We start from the raw sequence: 21,196 nt of genomic DNA, 5'->3' as shown, positions 1-21,196 counted from the left end.
CATGAAATTAGAGACGAAATTACATATGATCCTTGCCCAGTTTATTACACGCTCACCTCTCTCGGCCCTGAGAGCAAACTCATCAGTTCTAAGTCATCCTGTCCGCTCAACCGTACTTCAACAGAGCTCCCCACGGTCAATCTAGCTGTTCTCAATGGGTTCCCACAGCAATCTATTCCTTTGGAAGACATTGCGAAAGCATGTATTAATAGGATATGTGCATCCATTTATTATTACAATAGGGAAATTCCCCCAAGGATGTGTGGATAATGACGTGAGACGGCACGACAACATTCGCTCACATCCATGACCGCCCACCACAACAGCCAGCATACATCAAAGTCCAATATACCCCAGCCAGAAAAGTCAATCTAATCAATCCAACTTCTCCACCAAGAACCTACTCGCATCTCCCGCATCAGCAACATAAGAGAAATGCGGTGCCGCAACAATCAATGAACCATGGCAGACCTGATCCCCAACCGCGCAATAGATCTTGGTCTTATCCTTAGGGAAGTCTGGGATCTGCTCGTTATCTTGCTGGTTGCGGGTATCTCCGAACAAGACGACTCCCTTGATTTGGTCCTTGATAGCATCGGACAGTTTGGGGATGGCGCCATGCATGACAGCCGTTCCTTGGCTATTAACCACCGTCATTAGTCCTCTGGTTACACTTTTCCACTTGAAGGGCAGTAAATAAGGATACATACCTATAGCCTCCCGCCACAATCTGCGTGTCGGGACACTTGCTCGCCGCCTGCTCAAACAATCCCTTCGCTTCTTCGATCGCCTCATCGGATGTTCCCGCAGGCAGGGAATTCGCCGCCAGCGTCGCCTGGTACTTGGGACCCACGCCCTGGCATGCAACTTCCTGGTTACGGGCGCTCTTGAGGTCGTTGCAGACGGCAGGGCCGGTCGAGCCGCCGAGGAGACCTTGTTCAGTGGAGGCGCGAGCGAAGATGAAGGTTACTGGTTGGCAGGGACCATCGCGGAGCTCATTGCCTGAGGATGAAGCTTTGAGATATTTGGTTAGTTAGGGGCTGAGATGGATGGAATGGAGGTGCTTAGGTACTCTGGCGCTGCTCGATTGGGCCTGCTGTGGCTAGGCCGGCGAGGAGGAGGGACAGGAGTTTGAAGTTCATCTTGTAGGTATTGGACAAAAATCGTGACCAGTTGTATCTCGAGTAAAAGAGAGGTTTATCTTCTACGGAGGCATGGACTCATTTATCTACTTACCCGAGAGAAGGTATGCGGGGTTTCTCAAATCCACTTACTCGCTCAATCTACTCTAGAGCAGCCCCTTTTGTTTCAAGGATCCTTAGCCCCAAGGCTGATCCGTGTGAGTCCGAAGGTTACCGGCGTCAAGAAGACCTGGAAAGGAAACAGGTCCGGGAATTGAGCGAATCCTAATTTGTTGAGCAGGAGGTATGGGCATACGACAGCCGTGGACCATTTCCCAACAAGACAAGCATTCAAATGCCGTCGGGAAAACTCCGGGGCCCGTTGGAGTAAAGTTCCGTAGAGAGACGAACACCCTACCACGTGTATCAAGCCGTATCAACTCCCGATAATCAGGAACAGTCGATCTTTTACTTTGTTTAGTTCGAAACTTAGGTCGACCGTGGGCTGTTGAAACGAAAAGCCAAGGCCAGCCCTGAGGACCGAATTTTGAGGCGAAGGTCATTTCCGTTTCGGGCCAAAACTCCGATGGGGGAACTTCTGAGTTCCCATTTCCAATCACCTTATGGTAAGGCTATTGGAATATGTTCAAGGTCCTGAAAACGAGCAATATGCAAATCTGCAAATTCTCTGCTAATATATCGCCAACACATGTCAGATCTTATATATGGATATTGATATTGTGTCCGGTGTGTTTGTAAGAGAAGGCTTGTAAGGCCCTTGGATTTTGATAAGCCGAAACGCCCCACTCCAAGGCTCTGCGGTTAAGCGGAAGTCAATCGCTGGGGGAAAGTGTTCTGTTTCAGATGCCATGCTTTGCCCAAACTCGAGACCCTCAAAATGAGTGGGCCAGAATATTGTCGGGATCAACCTGCACCCTAACACATGCTGGAGGGAGCTACCTAGGTAGAAAGGAGGTGATCTAGGAACATCACATATCTAGCAAAGTAGGTACCACACCATCGACCGGAATCGAGTTCCACACACGTGGGACTGGAAGATAGATCCTTCTGGGGCCTGGATCTCACGCGAAGGGCCCATTTTCTGGTCTTCGGCACTTGGTCTTCGGCACTCAGACATGGGGAAGTCTTATATCGCGTCCGTGCCATCGAATATTTGAAACAATTGTACCCGCAGAAAATCCAGGATCCATCGCATTTTTCTGTTGGATACCTCAAAGATGGTGACCAAGACTCGTTCTGCACACCAAGCCCTGCGTGAGTTTTCAATTTAAATCGCACAAAATGATTACCTATGTTGTATACGAGCGGTATATCAACTTTGTGTTGACTCTCCGGAGAATATCCCGATACCCCTTGCCCCCACCCCTAGTCCTGCTAAAAACTGGTCGTCGACTTCTTCATTGACAACCAATACCGGGGATATCGTAGTATATGTGGGGACAGAAAGAGAAAGATACGGCTACTCTATTCAAGTGGTAAAATCTCGGACAGAGCTGAAAAATGTTCGTTGGTGTTGACCTCCGGAGTGGCTTTGTTTCTTGTCCATTTCTACCAGATTTGCGGTTGCGAAGCGCCTCCGTAAGGCATTGAATATTTGTGGTTCAATTTACTGGCTTATTGTCCCTCTACACGGGGATTATTGAAGTACTACGTACTGTGTCATTGTAAACCGAGAATCTCGAACAGAGTGAATATGTATAGGATACAGTTCATCCCTTCTTAAGGACACCCTCGTTTCTATACTATGTTTGATGCCATTGTTCCAGCTGATGAGTGACTCAAGGTTAGATGGTTTTGTTTTTGGGGACTCATCTCTTGAATACAAGTTCCCTCCCTTTTCTCCGTGCCAAGTGCACACCCCTCTAATCCACGCAAGTACTCGGTTGATGCACGTAACCGCGAGGGGTGTGCGCTTGGCACAGCCTGCTCAACTTTGATATCTTCATCGGCAGCATCCGAAGCCATCGGAAATCGAAGGTCTTTCCGAAATAGAACCCGACCTATCAAGCGACGTACTTTTGCAGAACCCCTCCAGGACCGTCGGGCTGTCGTGGGGTAATCTGGGGGAGCACTAGCGTTTCACCCCCACATTCTCCGACCTCCAATTAGTTCAAAAGCCAGTTGGTAATTGCAAGAAAACGATATCAAGTTCGCATTTCTGATCTGAAATTCTAAAGCTCATAATGGTCGATACACCAGCTAAAGAAGACCATGTGGATGTCCTCATTGTCGGTGCCGGGCCAGCGGGGCTCATGCTGGCCAACTGGCTAAGTCGATGCGGAGTCAAGACCCGTATAGTGGACAAGCGTGGCTCCAAGGTATATCTTCGTACCGATACGAACCGCTATCCAGGTGCATACTGACTCCAGTATAGGTCTTCAATGGTCAGGCGGACGGTCTGCAATGCCGCACTCTGGAAATCTTCGACTCTTTCGATTTCGCCCACCGGGCATGGCGCGAGGCTAACCACATGTTGGAGATTTGTCTTTGGAATCCTGACAAAGATGGCCGTCTTCAACGAAGTAACCGCATCCCAGACACTATCCCTGGACTCAGTCGGTTCCAACAGATCGTGCTGCACCAGGGTCGCATCGAGCGATTCTTCCTCGATTCAATCAAGGAACATAGTGACATCCGTGTTGAGCGTGGGGTGTTGCCCACATCTTTCGATTTCGACGAAGCCAAAGCAGACGATTTCGAGGACTACCCTATCAGTGTTACACTTCGTACCTTGGCCGAGGAAGAATCCACCCCTCAACAGCGGCAGCAACATCAGAGATCTTCTGACGGCCAGCAAACAGTAATTGAAGATGGACTTTTCCGAAGTAACCTGGTTGCTGATGACACCGAGGATCTCATCCAAGCGGCAGAGGCCAAAGGAAATCGAAACTCCAACGAAGTCGAACATATCAAAGCTAAATTCCTGGTTGGTTGCGACGGCGCTCACTCATGGGTGCGCCGTCAGGTCGGTTTTAGCTTGGAAGGTAGCTCAACCGATTATATCTGGGGCGTGCTCGACATTGTCCCTATCACGGATTTCCCAGATATCCGCCATCGATGCGCTATTCACTCCGCAGATGCGGGTAGCTTGATGGTGATTCCACGCGAGAATAAACTCGTTCGACTCTACATACAGCTCCAAGCGACGGATTCCCAGAAGAATGGCTCCAAAGCTGACCGGTCCTGGATCACCCCGGAGATCATCTTACAATCTGCCCAACGTATCATGCACCCATATAAGCTCGATTACGCGTATTGCGACTGGTGGACTGCGTACCAGATTGGACAGCGGGTGAGTAACAAGTTTTCGCAAAGCGATCGCGTCTTCCTGGCAGGTGATGCTGTCCATACGCACTCCCCCAAGGCTGGACAGGGTATGAATGTCAGTATGCACGATAGTAAGTTTTTGAATTCTGGTGTGTTTGAAATTGATTCTCACATTTTGAATAGCGTATAATCTGGGGTGGAAGCTCGCCCATGTCATCAACGGCCTCAGCGGACCTTCCATCCTGCAAACCTATGAGTCTGAGAGAAAGCAGATTGCGCAAGACTTGATCGCTTTCGACCACCGCTTTTCGAGGCTTTTCTCTGGTCGCCCAGCCAAGGATATCATGGATGAAGAGGGAGTCAGTATGGAAGAGTTCAAAAGCGCATTTGAAAAAAGGGAACGAGTTTGCAAGCGGCATAGGTGAGTTTCTTATAATCCTTGAAGAACTCCTGGTACTGATGCCGATTTTCGTAGCTGTCAACTATGCTGCCAGTATTCTTGTTGCGAAGGAATCGGATGCCGCAGAACAAGGCAATAGCACGATCATCAGTAAGCCAGAGCTGGCTACGAAGATTGATATCGGCAAACGCATACCTAGCTTCAAAGTTTTGAACCATGCCGATGCACGCCCATGGCATCTGCAGGAGCTATTGAAGAGCAACGGACGCTGGCGAGTGTTAGTTTTCCCTGGACGACTCCCCGAGCCCCAAAATATGGAGCGCTTCGAAAGGCTAGGCGCCTCTTTGGGAGCGCCAGATTCTTTCATTCGCCAGTTCACACTACCAGGCAAGTCTATTGACAGCGTGATCGAAGTCTTGACGGTTCATTCCGGATCACGAAGAGACATCGAACTTCTCGATCTTCCGGAAGCGTTCCACCCCCACCATGGTGACATGGGATGGGATTACTGGAAAGTCTTTGTCGATGAGGAGTCTTATCATGAGGGTCATGGTCAGGCTTACGCAAATTATGGCATTGATCCCAACCGCGGTGCTAGTGTCATTGTTCGCCCCGATCAGTATGTTAGCTGGGTTGGAGAGGTCGATGACTACGAGCAGATGTCGCAATTCTTCAGTGGCTTCATGAAACAACAGGCTGGAAACAATCCCCTATGAAGGATGGAAGCAAGCACTAAATACTGGGTCACGGGATCCATCCTATATAAAGAAAGGGATACTCATAGGCCTAACTAGGTAGCCTAGGTACATATTTCGAGCTAAATGTATTTATTCTATAGCTACTAGCAGAAAGAGCACAGCCATAGCATCTCCACAAAGAACCCCTTAATGCCCTATCTTTAACCGAAACGGTTAATCAGTCTATAAACCATGCCTGTCAGTGTCGGTCTATGATTCTCCTCTTTTATCAAAGCACCAGGCCAAGCATACCACCAAGACGTATATAACCATGACCGTATCCAAGTATTTACCCACCCATCTAAAGCTTCGACTTCCCAACCCCCTTTGCCTCAAAATACTCTCTAACCCTCTTCCTCGCAACAGAAACGACCTCCGCATCCTCAACAGTAGGCGGCACACTAACCTCCGCCGCATACTCCCCCTTCACTCCAATTTCAACAAGCTCCCTAAGAACACGCCTAAGCGTCTTCCCACTCCGCGTCTTGGGAATCATCCCCCGACCCTGTATAATCCCACCCAGCGACGCAATCGCCCCGATCTGCTCGCGGACCAGCGCGTTAACCTCGGCAAATAACTGCGGGCTCGGCGTTGCCGGAAGATGCCCATTTTCTCCAGGGACTGCGCCAGCTTTGGGCTGGATAAATGCGAAGGGGAGGTGGCCTTTTAGCGGGTCGGGGATGCCGACGACGCTTGCTTCGCTAATCGACGGATGCGAGAGGATTGCTTGTTCAATGGATCCTATAGAAATGGGTCAGATCATGTATCCTCAGAGCGTGGCCCTGGGGAGCGAGGAAAATCCAATTCCTTACCGGTGCTGAACCTATGCGCGGCAACGTTGATGATATCGTCACTCCGCGACATAATATGCACGTAGCCATCCTTATCAATCATCCCCGCATCACCGGTATCAATCCAGCGGCCATTAAAGCGCTTAAGATACCCACGGTAAAACCGTTCTTCGTCCTCGAAAAGGGTTGTGAACGCTGACGGGGCGAGCGGCGGAGCCATAACAATATTGCCCATTGTTCCGCGCGGGACTTCGTTACCCTCGTCATCAACAATGCGGACATCAAACCCAGGCATCGGGAAGCCTGCTGAGCCGGGACGGGGCGTGAGGGGAGGATGATCTGGTCCGGATGCCGGACTAGCAAGGGCAGCCCTCCCATCCAAGGCAACACCCGTAATCGGGGATCCGGATTCGGAGGACCACCAGTTATCAATAACAAGAGCACCGGCCGCGGCATACTTACCAAGCAGGCCTTGGTATGAGCTAACAATACCCGGCTCGCTACGCTCACCGGCGAGGAAAAGCGCACGGAGCGATTTCAATCCTCCCCGCTTCCCGACCTCGCCGATAAGCTGGTTGTCCGGGTCGTCTTTCCGGATGGCTCGCATAGCAGTTGGTGCCGTGAAGAGCGCATTCACATTGTGTTTCTCGATGATACGCCAGAACGTTCCTGCATCCGGCGTGCCGACGGGTTTACCTTCGAACAGGACGGTTGTGGCGCCGACTAGCAGCGGTGCATAGAGGATGTACGAGTGTCCGACGACCCAGCCGATGTCTGATGCGCAGAACATTGTGTCCCCGGGACCTGTTATCCCGAAGAGGGACTTTATGGAGAGTTCCAGGCCCACGGCATGCCCGCCTGCTTCGCGGAGGACGCCTTTGGGGAGGCCAGTTGTTCCTGTGGAAACATGTGAGTATAAATAACACCAGACCGAGAACCGGATTCCGTTCTTAGAATATCTCACCACTTGTATAAATAATATAAAGCGCGTCCGTACTCTTAACAGGGACAGGTCCAGCCTTAACCCCACGGAACCGTGCACTCTTAACGAGTCTCTGCCAATTACGCTGGCCACCGCGCTTATCGGGCTGATTCCAGCGGAGTTGGTCACGCTGCCAGACAATGACCTTGCTCGGCTTGAAGCTGCTTGCCTTGAGGGCGCCCTCGACGAGCGGTCGGTAGGGAATGGGCCCCTTGGACCCCTCTATTCCACATGACGCTGTCATTATAGCTCTCGGACGCGCGGCCTCAATGCGCTGTGCTAGAGCTTGCGGGGCGAAGCCACCGAAGACGGCGGCGTGGATTGCGCCTAGGCGGGTTATTGCCAACGCAGCTATTAGGGCTGCGGGGATCATTGGCACTAGATGCGATACGTGGTCAATTTTGGCTGTCTTTAATGGTTCCCCACTTGTACGATGACGAAGTTGTTGGTTTGCATACTGTAGATAATAACAACATCGCCTTTCTGTACCCCTTCCTCCCTCAGCACACCGGCAAGCACCTCGACCTCATCGAGTAGACGGGCATAAGTATACTTCTCTGTTACACCGGTAACTGGCGATTCCCATACGATCGCAACATTGTCGCCATGGCCTGCGAGCACATGCCGGTCGACACAATTGTAGGTTGTGGAGATTTCGCCGTCAGCGAACCACGACCAGTGCTCATGCTTGGTTCCGCTCGCTAGGAACTTTGTCTTCCGTGTTAGGGCACGTGAAGGTTTGTGGTGCCAGTGGAGTCTGGCCGCGTGATGGGACCAGAATGTTTCTGGGTCGCCAAGGGAGTGTGAGTGGGTTGTTGTTTGGGGGTGCGGAGACATTGTAGAATTCGGATTCAGATCTGGGGGAAGCTGATTTGAGAAGCTAAGAGAGAAACAGGTTACACAAGACAGTACCCTAGAGCTCTGATATGGAGCGATGATACCCGAGGTCTTTCGGATCGAATAGTACGATTGGCCACGGGGATAAGGAAGAACCTTAGGATTTAAGACAGATCGACAAGACATGTTCATGTCTGTGCGCCATTTGCGGGGGAAATGGGAAAGGGAAGCAGGTGAAGCCCATGAGATCCCCCGGATGCAGCCGAGGCGAGTCCGTGCTTTTCCCCCGCACTTTTCTTTTGGTACCCGAGCAGTACCCAGATTGTACCCGACGTGTACATCATGCGCAGTATCCAGTACGGCCTGGAATGAGGTACTACGCTTGTACCCTGGCAATTTTGCTTCTTTTGCTTCGGATTTTCTATAGTGAAAAAAAGAAAAAAAAGAAAAAAAGAAACACCTTTATCAATTGTCTATATGGCATAAATGGCTGAAAATGAAGCAAATAAAACAAGCTCAGTCGTAGGGTATCATATCGAAATGCCTGCTAATGCGCGACTGCGATCTTCTGGCTTCGTCGCCTTTTTTTGGTTTCTTTCGGGGGTGCTCCTAGGCGTGTCCGAAAGATTTCTCCGATCGCAGCTTATCGGGTAAGCAGAAACCGAAGAAGAGAGACGATCGTCAAGGAAAAAGAGTAAGGGGGAGCTTGTGGAAATCTAGACAGCCAATCTGCATGCCTGGGCGCATTCCAAAGAGCAAAGCAAAAGCCAAAACAAAAAATTTACGCTGAAGGCTTGCAGACACTGGCCTCAATCCCCACACCAGTTCTCAAGCCCTTCAAAATGCGAGCGTAAAAAAAATGTAGCATGGCAAGGACCACCGACGCCGAACGAGGTAACCAAAAGACAGAACCCTCCAGATGCACCCGGGACCAAAAGAGAGGAAGAGAGAAAAGGAAACAGCCATTATTTCAGTGGGAAGTCCAACGCCTCCCGGACGGACCCGGCCGATCACAAGAGAGTACACTGAAGCCGACTGCGATGCCGCGACCGGTCGGGCCGGAAGGACTTGGGATATTCGGGGCCTGCATCGCGATCGCGGTGGCCTGATCCGAAGCCTGTCGGGCGACGGTCTGCGCCACGCCCACCTGCCGCCTGTTGTCGCTGCTGGCGCAGCATGCGGACCACGTCGTAGAAGGCCTTCTCCACGTTGATACAGTTCTTCGCGGATGCCTCGACAAATTCACATCCCAGCTCCTTGGCCAATGCTTGGCCTTCCTGTGCTGAGACTGCGCGCTCGACAGCCTTGTCGCTCTTATTGCCGACTAGCATGACGGGCACAGGCATTGCGGGACCCGATGAGGCGTTCATGGGCGAGTTCAAATAGCTAGGGCCGGAGGGGGAGCCGGAGCTTGAGGATTCCTTGACCATCTTGATTTGATTGTAGAATTTTGTGATGCGGGAGAAGGAGGCGCGGGATGTGATGCTGTACACCAATACGAAGCCCTCGCCATCCCGGATCCACTGGTCTCGTAGCGCGGTATATTCTTCCTGACCCGCTGTGTCCAGCACCTCGAGCATACACGACTGTTGATCGATCACGACTTGTTTGCGATATGAATCCTCGATGGTTGGATCGTATGTTTCGACAAAGTGATTAAGACACAACTAGTACAGTTTTAGTCGAGCTTCTTCTCCAGGTGTCAAGGTGTCAAGGTCGACCAACCTGAATGGTAAGGGCGGTCTTTCCAACGCCTCCGTCTCCCAACACCACCAGCTTGTACAACGTCATTTTTCCAGCCATGGCGACTGGAATTGAGAACAGTATCGAGAAGAAATAAGGACAATCAAGCTAGAGAAGTCAGTACCTTCATAGCGATGCAGCTTGCAAGCGACATACCTATAATTATTTCAGGGGAAAGAGAGAGGAGGTTCGAAGTCGCAAGGAGGGGGAAAGGTGTGAAGTGGCCCACGTTCCAGGCGGGGGGCGAAAAAGAAAAGCGGGAGCTTCCACGCGATTCACAGCAACCCCCAATTGTTGCCGGTAGGATGACGCAAAAGGGATGGGAATAGAGAAGGGGAGAAAAGAGGGAAAAAGAGAATTAGAGAAGAGAGAGATAGAGAGAGGGGGGGGGATTGTGCGAAGTCTGGTCCGGGGGGCTGGAACGAAGTGGAGAGAGGGGTTCAAGGGAAGGGAATATAAGGAATATAGCAATATAGGAATATAGGAATATACGGAGTACCTAGGGAATATAGAAAGATATTAAAGAATTAAAGAATTAGTTATGAAAATATAGAATAGAATAGATATAAAATAGAATATAAAATTATAAAAGAGAATGAATTTCGTACTTTTCCCGAGATCCTCCCTGTTCTCTTCCTATTCCTCTCTACTCGACTTTTCTCTACAACTCCCGAGACCGTTTCGGATGTGACAATATAAATAAATCAAAGCTAAACCTATAAAAGGACAAAAAATAGAGACATTATATACGGGGGAAATCTTATAATTAAGCCAAATGCCTTCAGTGACAGCTCCATGAAGTCATACACTTTCCTTTTTACGGAGTACATTTTCCCAATATCCACATTGTAGTCTATGGTGTTCTTTCACTTATGCCCATTATCTTATAATCTTATAATATATCCACGGGTGTTATACATCCGAAGATCTCTAGAATTAAAAATCCCTTATGAACGGATTAGACGATCTCGGAGAAAGTAAAAAGCAAAAAAAAAAAAAAAAGACTTGTACAAAAGAAAAAAAGACTCGAAAATAAAGAAGAAAAGTCCAGGTCCCGAAGGTCCCACCGTGAAAAGGAGAAAACGCACAGGGCACAGTGGATAATCCCGGGCTTGAAGCTCATTTCCTTGCCGGGAGAGGAAGCTGAGCTTCCTATTTCTCTCTTTCTCTATTTCTCTCTGGCTTTTCTCTAAGATTTTAATTTAAAGGAAATTTGGTTAGAGAAACTGTTCCTTATAACATTTCATCTATTCTCAAAGGCACTTGCGTACCCCAGTCTGCACGTGGAAGACTTGATCTATATGGTTTCATGCTTAGTCTACTATCTACTATGAATTGGAATGTACAACATACGGTATTAATAATTATCCATTGGATGTTCACATAGAATTATCTAAAGTTCTAATTGGTCCGATGAAAGTAATTAAATTAGTGCAATCCCCCATTTCCCTGGGTCTTTTTGTCTTTTTTATAAAAGAAAAAAAAAAAAAAAAAAAGAAATTCAGAGTTAATTACTATCAACATATTCGTACTTGGGTATAGCCCTTCAAATTTTAACACCTACTTAGGTATAGCCCTGGAGCTGTTTATAAAGTCTCCCCTCTCTCCATGGCCCTGGGAGACGCTACCCCAATAGCGCAAGTCAAACGAAATTCCACAATGGGTCCTAAACCATACCCTGCAGTTTGGATTCCGGAACATCCATCTCTTGAAAAGTTCAACGCCAACCTCGAACTAGTTTAGGATCAAGTCTTGGCCTACTTGTTAGCTCTCGTTATCGCCTTCCACGTTCTACCCCTGCCTATTCTACCCCTGTCCATTCTATCCCTGCCACTTGCATTTTCCCAAGTCCGAGTCTCTCTGTCCCCTGTCCGCGTCAATCTGGCATACTTAACATTTAGCTAGGTCCAAATAGCCTATAATCACTGGTAAATGTCAGAGGCTTCATGTCATTGCAATGTCCACCCACGGAACGGCACGTAAAAATGTCCCCATTGATACATAGATCGTCCTAGCGCCTCGCGAGCCACACAGGTGGACAAGACAACTGGAGGAAGTTCGGAAGGTGGGTATGTACTCCCTATGATCCATTTCTTTTACTTTCGGATTTTTTCCTTCTTCTCCTCTCATAGAACCCACCGCTCTATTTCCTTAGTAGGCAACTGGTTGGGCATCAACTCATAGGGTCCGGGATGGCTCCGTTTCCCGTCCCAGTTCTGTGGCCGCGGGCCAGAGGGGGGGTTATATCGGGGAAACTGTTCCCATCCACTTTTTTGGTTGAACGTAATAGGCCGGGTCCCGACGGAACCATATTGGTTTCTCATTCTCTTAAGGGTTTTCTCTTTTTCTTTTTGATACATCCACGGCCTCTTCTCAATTTCCAAGAGAACCATAAACTGTATGTAGTGATGTGTATTCAAGCATCTTTGTTACCCCCTTTCGTATATTAGATATCATCATATTCAACTCCAGTTGGAGCACGCTCAATGGTTGTTTCATCCCCCCTGTTCACACGGAAAGGCCCGGCCCAACGGCTGGCTTGCCAGTATGCTATTAAGGGGAAGCTCTTCCCGTGGTACCAATGGTGGCCGTGCATTTGATTGAAGGGCCAGGGGTTGGTCCAACGGCTCCTCCCGTTTGGCCGTTATATATGGGGAACGCTGACTTTGTGCCGTTCAACGGTCCGCTATGGTCTCGCCCTGGTCTAGGATTTAATCTCGAATCCTGTTCATACCGGCTAAGGACTGCCGGTGACGGGATTTGGTATGCACCTGCCTTATACTGACGTGCATGATGCAACGGCTTTTGGTCATGTCCCGTGAATCCTTGATCCTGTCATCTGATTGTGGATGTGTGCATCCATCGTGCGTCTGGGCGTCCGGCGATCGGCAGGTTCCCAGCAGATTGGCCCTTGGAAAACTAATTGACTGTTGCGAACGGACTGATGTGACATTACAAGATCACCCCTTGAGGCCCAATCTTGGGGGGATCCTCGTTGTTGATCCGTGGCTTGGATACTGCCCAAAGTTGACCATGTTTGTGCCTCGGGTATCTCACAAAATCGGATCACATGTACTCCGTATACTTCACCCGTATATTGCAGATGTAGATGTCGATCTCAACATGCCAAGCCCCCGAAAGATCCCTGATGGTACTCCGTATGCCTCTAAGGCATGCTGGATCAATAATGTGATCCTCCCGTTACGCTATTGATTGGGCCAATGCCGGTGGGACTAGTTCAACGTCAGGCGAGCGTGTCAAAGCTCAATAATAGGTACATCACTAGGATGATTATTTGTGGAGAAAGGGGGGAAAGCCATGTGGCCAAAAGGCTTAAGCTATAAGCATGATCTCGCATTATTGCAACTTTATTACCATTTTGGTTAGCCTTTAGACTCATCAGCTGCACTTGCACCTCGGTAGTTACTACTTTCTTTTTTTGGAAGAATAAGATCATGCCATTATGTTTAGTCTTCAATAGGGGCTATCATCTAGTCTATGTGGCTAACGGAGTATTGGTCATCGATATGACATCGTGTCAAATGGCATTCGAAGTGCACACATACTTGATATGTAAGCCGTGATGATGCAGAACGGGTTTCAGGAAGAATAATCTATCTGTGACACGGCTGTGTAGTTAGCATAATATTGCCTTTTAATCTACTACATACCCATTTTTAGGTTGTCACACCTAAAGCTCTATGGAGAAGCTGTACTCCGTACGACTCCATGAAACGTGGCAGGATTTGTATATTGCTATTGTTCATTGAACTCTCGAGGAAAAGTCACATGAGAAGCACTGACATCTTTGGAATGGCACGGTAACAAAGAACTAGAGAACTTCCAAGGTTGGTATCCGAGACCTCAGATATTGTTCAGCTTGTACTATCTTAAATATCTAAATGTCCCCATCGCACTATAGAAACATATTTACAACCCCGGACCAACGTACAATCTCACTGCTTCAGCAGAAATCACCCTCGCTGAATATCATTCAAATAAGCCGTCACCCTCTCCACCAAAATCCGCCGTGGCTCCGCTTGATCGCTATCACTCAGTGCATGCGATGCATTAGGAATAACCATACTCCTTGGATCCCAGATCTGTCGCCCACTCCCATCAGCAGCAATCTGCCACCTCTTCAAGAGAGCCTCCTTATTAACCCACGGGGGAACCGACTGATCCCTCCCAGAGTACAGCACCAGCATTTTCTGCTTCAGCAAACCCCTCTCACAAATCATGCCAAATGTGCTACGGAACTGCTCATCACTTAAATCGGAACTAAACAAATCATCCTCAGACGGATCCTCCGGACTATCTGGGCTAACCAGACTCAAGAACCGTCGACTGCTAACCGGCGCAGAGGGCGGATACCCAATCCGCGACGTCACAGATAACGGCACGACCGTATCAACAAGATCATGATCCTCATACGTTGCCCGCCGCGCATCAGCAACAGCCTTATTGTATATCGCGCGCATCTTGGCTGGGCTATCACGTTCAGTGCCACACTTCACAACCCATAATATGCCCTCGCGGTCAGAAACAGGCGCTTGCATAATAGCCCCGTCAACAGGTTCCCGCACAATTGGCTTCCAGTGGCGGTCGAAGACAGGGTGTGCCGGCCGTGGGTTGGGACAGTTGATGTAGTGCATCACGTCCTGGCTACCTGTCGAATGTCCCATGATGACCACCTTTCCGGCACCGAATTGTGGCTCTTTGTATTTGCGGATGTACGACACGCACTGCGAGAGCTCGTCGATGTCTTTGCCCAGTCGTCCCATGCCCCACCCGCCGCCGGCGCAGGATAGGATCAACGAAAATACGCTCCATTGGGATGGGTCTAGCGCGCGAACGACGTCGCCCAAATAGTCGACTGAGCCGAGGCTGTCGCCTAGCCCGCCGACGAAGACGAGTGTGTGGGGCTTGGGTACATGGCTGCGGGTGTATTCGAATGCGACGAGGGTTTCGGTCTGAGGTGGCGTTAGCAGTGCGGATGGCTTAGCTGCCGGGTGGGTGGCGTACGCAGTGGTGTAACACACCGGGCTGCCCCTGGGCCAGTGAGGTGAGTAGCTTGAGTTGCATTATCAGATGTTGGGTGCCGCAGGTGGTAGTAATACCCAGGTGCAGATTGGTTTAACAATGTGCGTCAGATCTGATAAGAGAATCAGATAAGGAGCTATCACGGACTTATTCCGATACCGGCTTCGCGAAAAACGGTAACGATGAAAGTTAGGGCTCGAATATAATATTACTAGCAGGTATTCTGGTATTATATTACCAATTCCCGATATCGGAATTTTAGTTCATACTTCGCTCCAGTTCATCATCCCTATATCGACTCTTAACTAACGTGAAACGAAAACATGAATACAGCTGAATGTATCCATGTACCCTTATCCTCGTATTAGCATGAACTAACTTCCAACAGAACCTCATTAAGCGGCAACGAAAAGCAGCGAGTTGGGGTCGCATGAGCCATAACTAGAGATCCTAAGGACGCGTCTCAACGGAACTACAGTTTCCCTCGACTTTAGGAATGACAAGAGCGAGAAGTGAATTTCCACAGCCGTTGGGCGTTGATCTAAAGGGAGAACCATGATACCAATTGTACATCGTCTTTCTACCGTCAATAAAGATGATAGAACGACCATGATGCGCGATGGAGGTGTCGTCGAAGAAGTAATCACAAAGAACCTTGGAGCTTATGGCCTAAAGAAAGGGCTTATGCTGATGCTGTTAAGTAGCAGAATCTCAACACCTTCTAGGCAATCAAGTCGACAATCACTCGACTGACATCACTGAAACGAAGCAAGCCAGTGAGGGCGAACAGTTAATCTGGAATCGTCGTCCACTACACCTACCAATAAGCTAACGTGAAAAAAGTCCCTCTGGCATCGGAGCAAGGGGCTATGTCTTATCACATACTCCTATCTTCTCATTGCACTTATTTCACCCGTGGATGCCAGTATCATGCTGAACAGAACAAGTCCTACTATTGAGTTCTAGGCTCTAGGATTGACTGAGATTTCAATTTCCCATTGTTCATAATGTTCCCTTTCAATCGGCTTGCAAGATAGCTACGGCGAACTATTCTTGTGCACACCCTAACCGTGGGGTCGCGGACAGGGCTTCCTCTTGACTGCGACTCGAGACAGCATTGGATTAGGAGCAATCTGAGAACAAAGACAGCAAAGGTCAGCATGCGTGCCTCTTTCGGCTTTGAGGTACACTTACAGGAAACCCGCAGTCCCACATAGAAGTCTCCTTGCTTTCTCTAAATGATATGAGTATCACTCCGAGGCTAGGATGCGTAGGTATACTGGTATACTCACAATATGCGCTGTCGAAATATGCCTCTTTACCCGTCCCGGTTGAGGTCGCCCGTTCGCGGTATCGAGAGCCGTGCAATATGGGCACCTGAAGGCACATGGAGGGATTTCCTTTGGAAGACCGACAAGAGTTAGCCATATCTTGAAATATTAGCCCTTGGGGTAACTCGATTTGAATACTCACAATCATCGCATGGTCAACCGGCCACTGGGTTGAGGAGTGCTGTCGGCATGCACACACTTTCTTGCGTTGGCTCCAAAATTTGCGCGTGAGTAAATATCAACCGAAGGACTTGGGGGACATATGCTTACACCCAGTAGTTAGGTTGCACTTTCGGGTCGATTCTCGTCCAGTAGAACCCCCGGAGTGGGCTACCATCGCTAGAGATCCAAGGGTTCGTAAGGGGCGGGTCTGCAGGCTTGGAGGCCATCCTGCTTGAAACAAGGCACTTGATTAGCAACTTGGCTCTGATGCACTCTGGGAACTTTACTGTCTGAGGTGCGACACTAAGATCTCCCAGTATCAATTGAATTCGAGCAGATTGGATGATATACGTGCCTGGTGGACTCGCAGACTTGATTTGGCGATGGGTATGCGATGGTCGTGGGTGTGAGAAATCAATGTAAGCAAACGAGCGACGATGACCTAGGCGAATGTCTGATGAGAGAACAGACCTGGTTAAGGACCTAGCAAGCCACTGAGATCGGACAGCTCAAACAACCTACATATCGCAGTCGCGAGGAAGGAGCGAAATTTGACGCTATTCTCAGACCAGTGGCCATGAACAACATCAAGCTCATACTCTATGACATTGATGTCACAGGAATGCCTTTAAACGTTCATATACAAAGAAAAGCAAAAGAATTGCCCTGAGTCCCTCGACTCTCCTCGACATCTTACAGGGCCACACTGCTCATTCAAGGTCTTAATTTGTCTTGCCTCACGACTACCATGTTTATTGTGGTACAATAATAATTCCAATGATATTTTCTCACGACTCCTTCTGTCACAGGTCGATATTGATTTACATATACTGCTTGGGTGTTAAGAAGGGCTTCCCTGCAGGGCAAAACAGTTGGGATTTTGTCAAAATGCAAGCCGTTGGAGACCTGAGACAAGAAATGAAATAAAAGATTATATCCAGGAAGACAAGGTGATAAGGTGATATGCTTGATATTTCCATTTTTGGCGTCCGCAATATCGACCGGGCCAGGGTTGCAGTCGTGTCGAAGTTCGATAAGAGATTATGCACGCGAGAACCAATAAGAGGTATCGTCCTTTTGATTCTGTCCTTGTCGCAACATGGATATGGACATTTAATATCTTCATAACCCCCGATTAGGCACATCCAGGCAACATCCCAATCTGACACCACCTCCTCACTCACCATTTTGGTCGTCCTCTCCCATTCATTTGCAATGAACAGTCATGCTCAAGTCCTGGAGCAAAACGAAGGGGTCACCACACGCGAAAATGAGGCCAGACCTATCCTCAAACGTACCCTCGCGGGCAAAGACAACGCCAAAACGCAGACAATCATTTCCGAGCTGGTTCACACAAGACGAGGTCTCAAACAACGTCATATTCAAATGATAGCCCTGGCTGGAACGATCGGTACTGGTCTCTTCCTTGCGACCGGAAAGTCCCTAGCAAGGGGTGGACCACTAAGCATGTTGCTCGCATATTCCATTGTGGGCATGCTTATCTGCTGCGTGGTATTTTCCGTGGCTGAGCTCAGTGCTCTAGCGCCTCTTTCCGGTGGCATTATACGACACGCAGAATGGTTCGTTGACCCTGCGCTGGCGTTTGCTCAAGGTTGGAATAGTGTTTATGCAAATGCTATCCTACTGCCGGCTGAGATGGTGGCTTGTGCTGTCATTATCGACTTTTGGTCTGATGCTAACCATGCGGTATGGATCTGCGTCCTTGGTGCGCTGCTTGTTATTAGCAATATGCTATTGGTCAGCATCTACGGCGAGTTGGAATTTGTCTTTGCAATGTTAAAGATTGCGCTCATTGTGGGTGTGAATATCATGGTGAGTAGGTCACGCTGCGCAAAGGATGCGCTGGTTGGTTTCTGACTGCTTTTCATATAGAGTATCTGCATCACCGCTGGGGCAGGCCCGCGGGGTTATCCCATGGGCTTTCGATTCTGGCGAGACCCTGGACCCTTTGTGCAGTTTCTTGGTATCGATGGCTCATGGGGACGCTTCCTTGGGTTTTGGCGTGTTCTGAGCAGTGCAGCTTATGCATTTTCTAACGTCGAGAACATCTCAGTTGCAGCAGCTGAAACGCAGAATCCTCGTCATAACATTCCCAAGGCTGCCAAACGTGTGTTCTGGAGAATCCTGATATTTTATCTGACCACCATTTTTATGATGGGCCTTATTGTCCCCTCCAATGATAAGGGGCTGATGTCAAATTCTGGGGATGCCGGAGCATCTCCATTTGCAATCGCTGCCAATAATGTCGGGATCAAAACGGTACCTTCGATCATTAATGCCGTCGTTATCACAAGTGCATGGAGCGCTGCTAACTCTGGTGAGTAGGGACTCTGTTGGCTACTCTACTTCTGCTAACCCGAAGACAGCAATGCTCGTTGGAACCAGAACGCTATATGGTCTCGCCCAAGAGGGACATGCCCCGAAACTATTTACTCGCTTCAATCGCTTCGGTGTTCCCTGGATGTCAGTTGCCGCAGTTGGATCTTTTCTTGCCTTGGGGTATATGACACTATCATCCGCAGCTTCCGTGGTATTCGATTGGCTCCAGCAACTGGTTTCAGCTGCCTCTTTGGTGCATTGGATCAATATAGAGGTAATTTACTTGAGGTTCTTCTATGGCTGTAAGAAGCAAAAGATCAGCCGTACTGAACTTCCTTGGAAAAGCCCCTTTCAACCTTATGCAGCATGGATTTCTCTGGTTTCGTTCACTACAATTCTGCTTACTGGCGGATTCTACGTGTTTATCGAGGACAATTGGAGTCCTCAAACCTTTGTGTCGTCATACTTCAACATCCCCCTTCTGTTTGTCTTATATTTTGGGTACAAGTTTTGGCGAAAGACCCGACTTGTTACGCTGGAAGAGATTCCAATCCAGGAATTCCTTCACATCGCTAATGAAAATCCGGAACCCATTCCATCTCCAGCTACGGGGTGGCGGAGATTAAATATCCTGTGGGCTTGATTCTGCGGATTTGGAATGTGGCTATGGGAGGAGGAAAAGACATGTTAGAATCTGGGCCAAATGGACCGATTATCTTTCAAGTGTTCATTTAATCTGCCCAAATATGCACGCTTGCCCGCCAGAGCAAGACCCGACACTTCTTCTTATCCCTTCTCTCTGCTGACACTAGAGCGCACATCAATCTTACTCAAATTCCAAATCGCCTTGCCACCTCTCGGAAGCCATCAGACTCAAGATCAACCCACATGTCCACCCAACCCTCCGCCTTGGCCATCGCAGCCTGCTCCTTTGACATCTCTTCCTCCTGTTCACGATCCACATAGATAGTCTGAAAACCGCAGCTCTTCGCCGCCTTCAAATCGTGCAGATGCGCCGCAACCAGCGCGCACTGACTTGGCTCCAGTCCAAACTTTTTGGCAGCCCCGTTATAAACCAGCGGAGAAGGTTTGTAAGCTCCGAAGTTCTCTGCGCTAACAAGATGCTTGAAAGGCAGTGACCCAAGTCGCTGGAGATCCTGCAGTAAAGAGACATTCCCATTCGACAGGGTAGAAGTGTCGAACAGACGGTTCAATAACTCAAGACCCTGGACACTATCTGGCCACGGGTTGAGCCGATGCCAGGCAAAAGCAAGTTCCCACAGCTTATCGTCAGTGAACAGGCCGTCCAGACCACGCTGCCGCAGGAGGTCCTGAAGGGCATTGTAGTGGTGCTGATCGACTGACACAAACTCGTTGGATGGATCAAATGATCTGGTAAACCCATTGTAAGTCTGCCGCCAGTCTGCGACGAATGCTAGCCAGTCGTCCCAGGTCATGGCTGCAGCGCGGTCCCGCAAATCGGCTGGGAGGTCCTTGTGGGCATGGTTCACAGCATCTAGGGCGGCTGCGTTCAGCTCTTCCGCGACACATGTACGCCACGACACTACTGTGCCAAATGTATCGAAAAATAGCATTTGAGGCGGGTGGTCTGTCGACATTTTGGATAGTTGATGTTGGTGTTGTTGGGGATATGTTGATGGTTGATATGCAGCTATTCCCCGCACTTTCGAGGTTATGTCGGTTACCGAGCTCTTCCCAGTTGGGATATTAACAAGTTGAGATCCCAGCTAGATGTGTATGTAGGTCAGAGTGAAATCGAGTCTATCCAATGCTCTTGGAATGACCTCGGGCGCGCAAATATGCTTAGTCAGTCCGGTTAATCGCATCTCCAGATCTATCGGCCTGATTGTTCTGGCGGAAAGGTTATTGGGTTAAGAAGGGATTCATTTGTTTCTGTGGAGACAAGCACACATTGTAATAAGTTCGAGTACTTTTCAAGGTGATGCTGAGTGCTGGGTCTTAAGGAATGTGCATGGGAGAACATTCTGCCTGTTCTTTTTCCGCCTTCCCCCGACTTTGTCTCTCTCAACTCAAGCAAATCACGGTCATTGTCAATTTGACGATCATTCATTGATTATTAGTGTCTTTCCCAGCATTCATACTTTGTACTCCATACACCGTACACGTTCGGCCCTCCCGTGTCACTGAAGTTGTCGCCCTGCGCCTCCGGGCTAGACTCATCACTAGCGCTGTCGGAGAAACAAAGGAACTGAGCAAGGATATATGAAATATCAGCGAATACCGACCTGTCAACGGCCCGCGTCCGAGTCAAAAGTACCTCGTGGTATCCCCCGAGAGCAGTGGGGCAAATGGGGGGCAGTGGTTCGCGGAGATTCCTGACTTCTTCGTGTCAAGCCCCGTTAGTCCGATTTTCAATGGCAATTTAGGGGCTTGACATAC

The 21,196-nt window shown here is 49.1% G+C and overlaps 8 protein-coding genes across 8 annotated transcripts; 2 read left to right on the top strand and 6 right to left on the bottom strand.

Annotated features, from left to right (window-relative positions):
• Nucleotides 1–375: 375 nt before the first annotated feature.
• N7525_003650 (cutinase family protein) lies at nucleotides 376–1,142 on the bottom strand (the record flags this gene model as incomplete). Its single annotated transcript, XM_002558900.1, has 3 exons — nucleotides 376–640; nucleotides 711–1,014; nucleotides 1,073–1,142. The coding sequence occupies 3 exons, from the start codon at nucleotides 1,140–1,142 to the stop codon at nucleotides 376–378; spliced, it is 639 nt and encodes a 212-aa protein (XP_002558946.1).
• Nucleotides 1,143–3,325: 2,183 nt separating this feature from the next.
• N7525_003649 (putative FAD monooxygenase) lies at nucleotides 3,326–5,525 on the top strand (the record flags this gene model as incomplete). The annotated part of the gene is made up of 4 exons (XM_061212775.1): nucleotides 3,326–3,460; nucleotides 3,517–4,540; nucleotides 4,593–4,830; nucleotides 4,904–5,525. 4 exons carry the CDS (start codon nucleotides 3,326–3,328, stop codon nucleotides 5,523–5,525), a joined length of 2,019 nt encoding a protein of 672 aa, XP_061069796.1.
• A 322-nt stretch (nucleotides 5,526–5,847) lies between these two features.
• Nucleotides 5,848–8,156, bottom strand: N7525_003648 (putative acyl-CoA synthetase; the record flags this gene model as incomplete). The annotated part of the gene is made up of 4 exons (XM_002558902.1): nucleotides 5,848–6,287; nucleotides 6,359–7,234; nucleotides 7,302–7,697; nucleotides 7,778–8,156. The coding sequence occupies 4 exons, from the start codon at nucleotides 8,154–8,156 to the stop codon at nucleotides 5,848–5,850; spliced, it is 2,091 nt and encodes a 696-aa protein (XP_002558948.1).
• A 1,010-nt stretch (nucleotides 8,157–9,166) lies between these two features.
• Nucleotides 9,167–9,959, bottom strand: rasB (Ras small monomeric GTPase RasB; the record flags this gene model as incomplete). The annotated part of the gene is made up of 2 exons (XM_002558903.1): nucleotides 9,167–9,823; nucleotides 9,882–9,959. 2 exons carry the CDS (start codon nucleotides 9,957–9,959, stop codon nucleotides 9,167–9,169), a joined length of 735 nt encoding a protein of 244 aa, XP_002558949.1.
• Nucleotides 9,960–13,873: 3,914 nt separating this feature from the next.
• On the bottom strand, nucleotides 13,874–14,984 carry N7525_003646 (uncharacterized protein; the record flags this gene model as incomplete). Its single annotated transcript, XM_061212774.1, has 2 exons — nucleotides 13,874–14,872; nucleotides 14,925–14,984. The coding sequence occupies 2 exons, from the start codon at nucleotides 14,982–14,984 to the stop codon at nucleotides 13,874–13,876; spliced, it is 1,059 nt and encodes a 352-aa protein (XP_061069795.1).
• Nucleotides 14,985–15,894: 910 nt separating this feature from the next.
• N7525_003645 (uncharacterized protein) lies at nucleotides 15,895–16,662 on the bottom strand (the record flags this gene model as incomplete). Its single annotated transcript, XM_061212773.1, has 4 exons — nucleotides 15,895–16,176; nucleotides 16,235–16,342; nucleotides 16,416–16,485; nucleotides 16,544–16,662. The coding sequence occupies 4 exons, from the start codon at nucleotides 16,660–16,662 to the stop codon at nucleotides 15,895–15,897; spliced, it is 579 nt and encodes a 192-aa protein (XP_061069794.1).
• Nucleotides 16,663–17,650: 988 nt separating this feature from the next.
• N7525_003644 (uncharacterized protein) lies at nucleotides 17,651–19,418 on the top strand (the record flags this gene model as incomplete). The annotated part of the gene is made up of 3 exons (XM_002558906.2): nucleotides 17,651–18,268; nucleotides 18,329–18,773; nucleotides 18,823–19,418. The coding sequence occupies 3 exons, from the start codon at nucleotides 17,651–17,653 to the stop codon at nucleotides 19,416–19,418; spliced, it is 1,659 nt and encodes a 552-aa protein (XP_002558952.2).
• A 187-nt stretch (nucleotides 19,419–19,605) lies between these two features.
• On the bottom strand, nucleotides 19,606–20,394 carry N7525_003643 (haloacid dehalogenase, type II; the record flags this gene model as incomplete). Its single annotated transcript, XM_002558907.1, has 1 exon — nucleotides 19,606–20,394. One exon carries the CDS (start codon nucleotides 20,392–20,394, stop codon nucleotides 19,606–19,608), a length of 789 nt encoding a protein of 262 aa, XP_002558953.1.
• Nucleotides 20,395–21,196: the final 802 nt, after the last annotated feature.

The sequence above is a fragment of the Penicillium rubens genome (genome assembly GCF_028828025.1).
Source record: "Penicillium rubens strain IBT 27055 chromosome Unknown utg000002l_segment0_segment0, whole genome shotgun sequence".
Lineage (NCBI taxonomy): Eukaryota > Fungi > Ascomycota > Eurotiomycetes > Eurotiales > Aspergillaceae > Penicillium > Penicillium rubens.
This window is presented reverse-complemented; position numbering and strand designations above follow the sequence as displayed.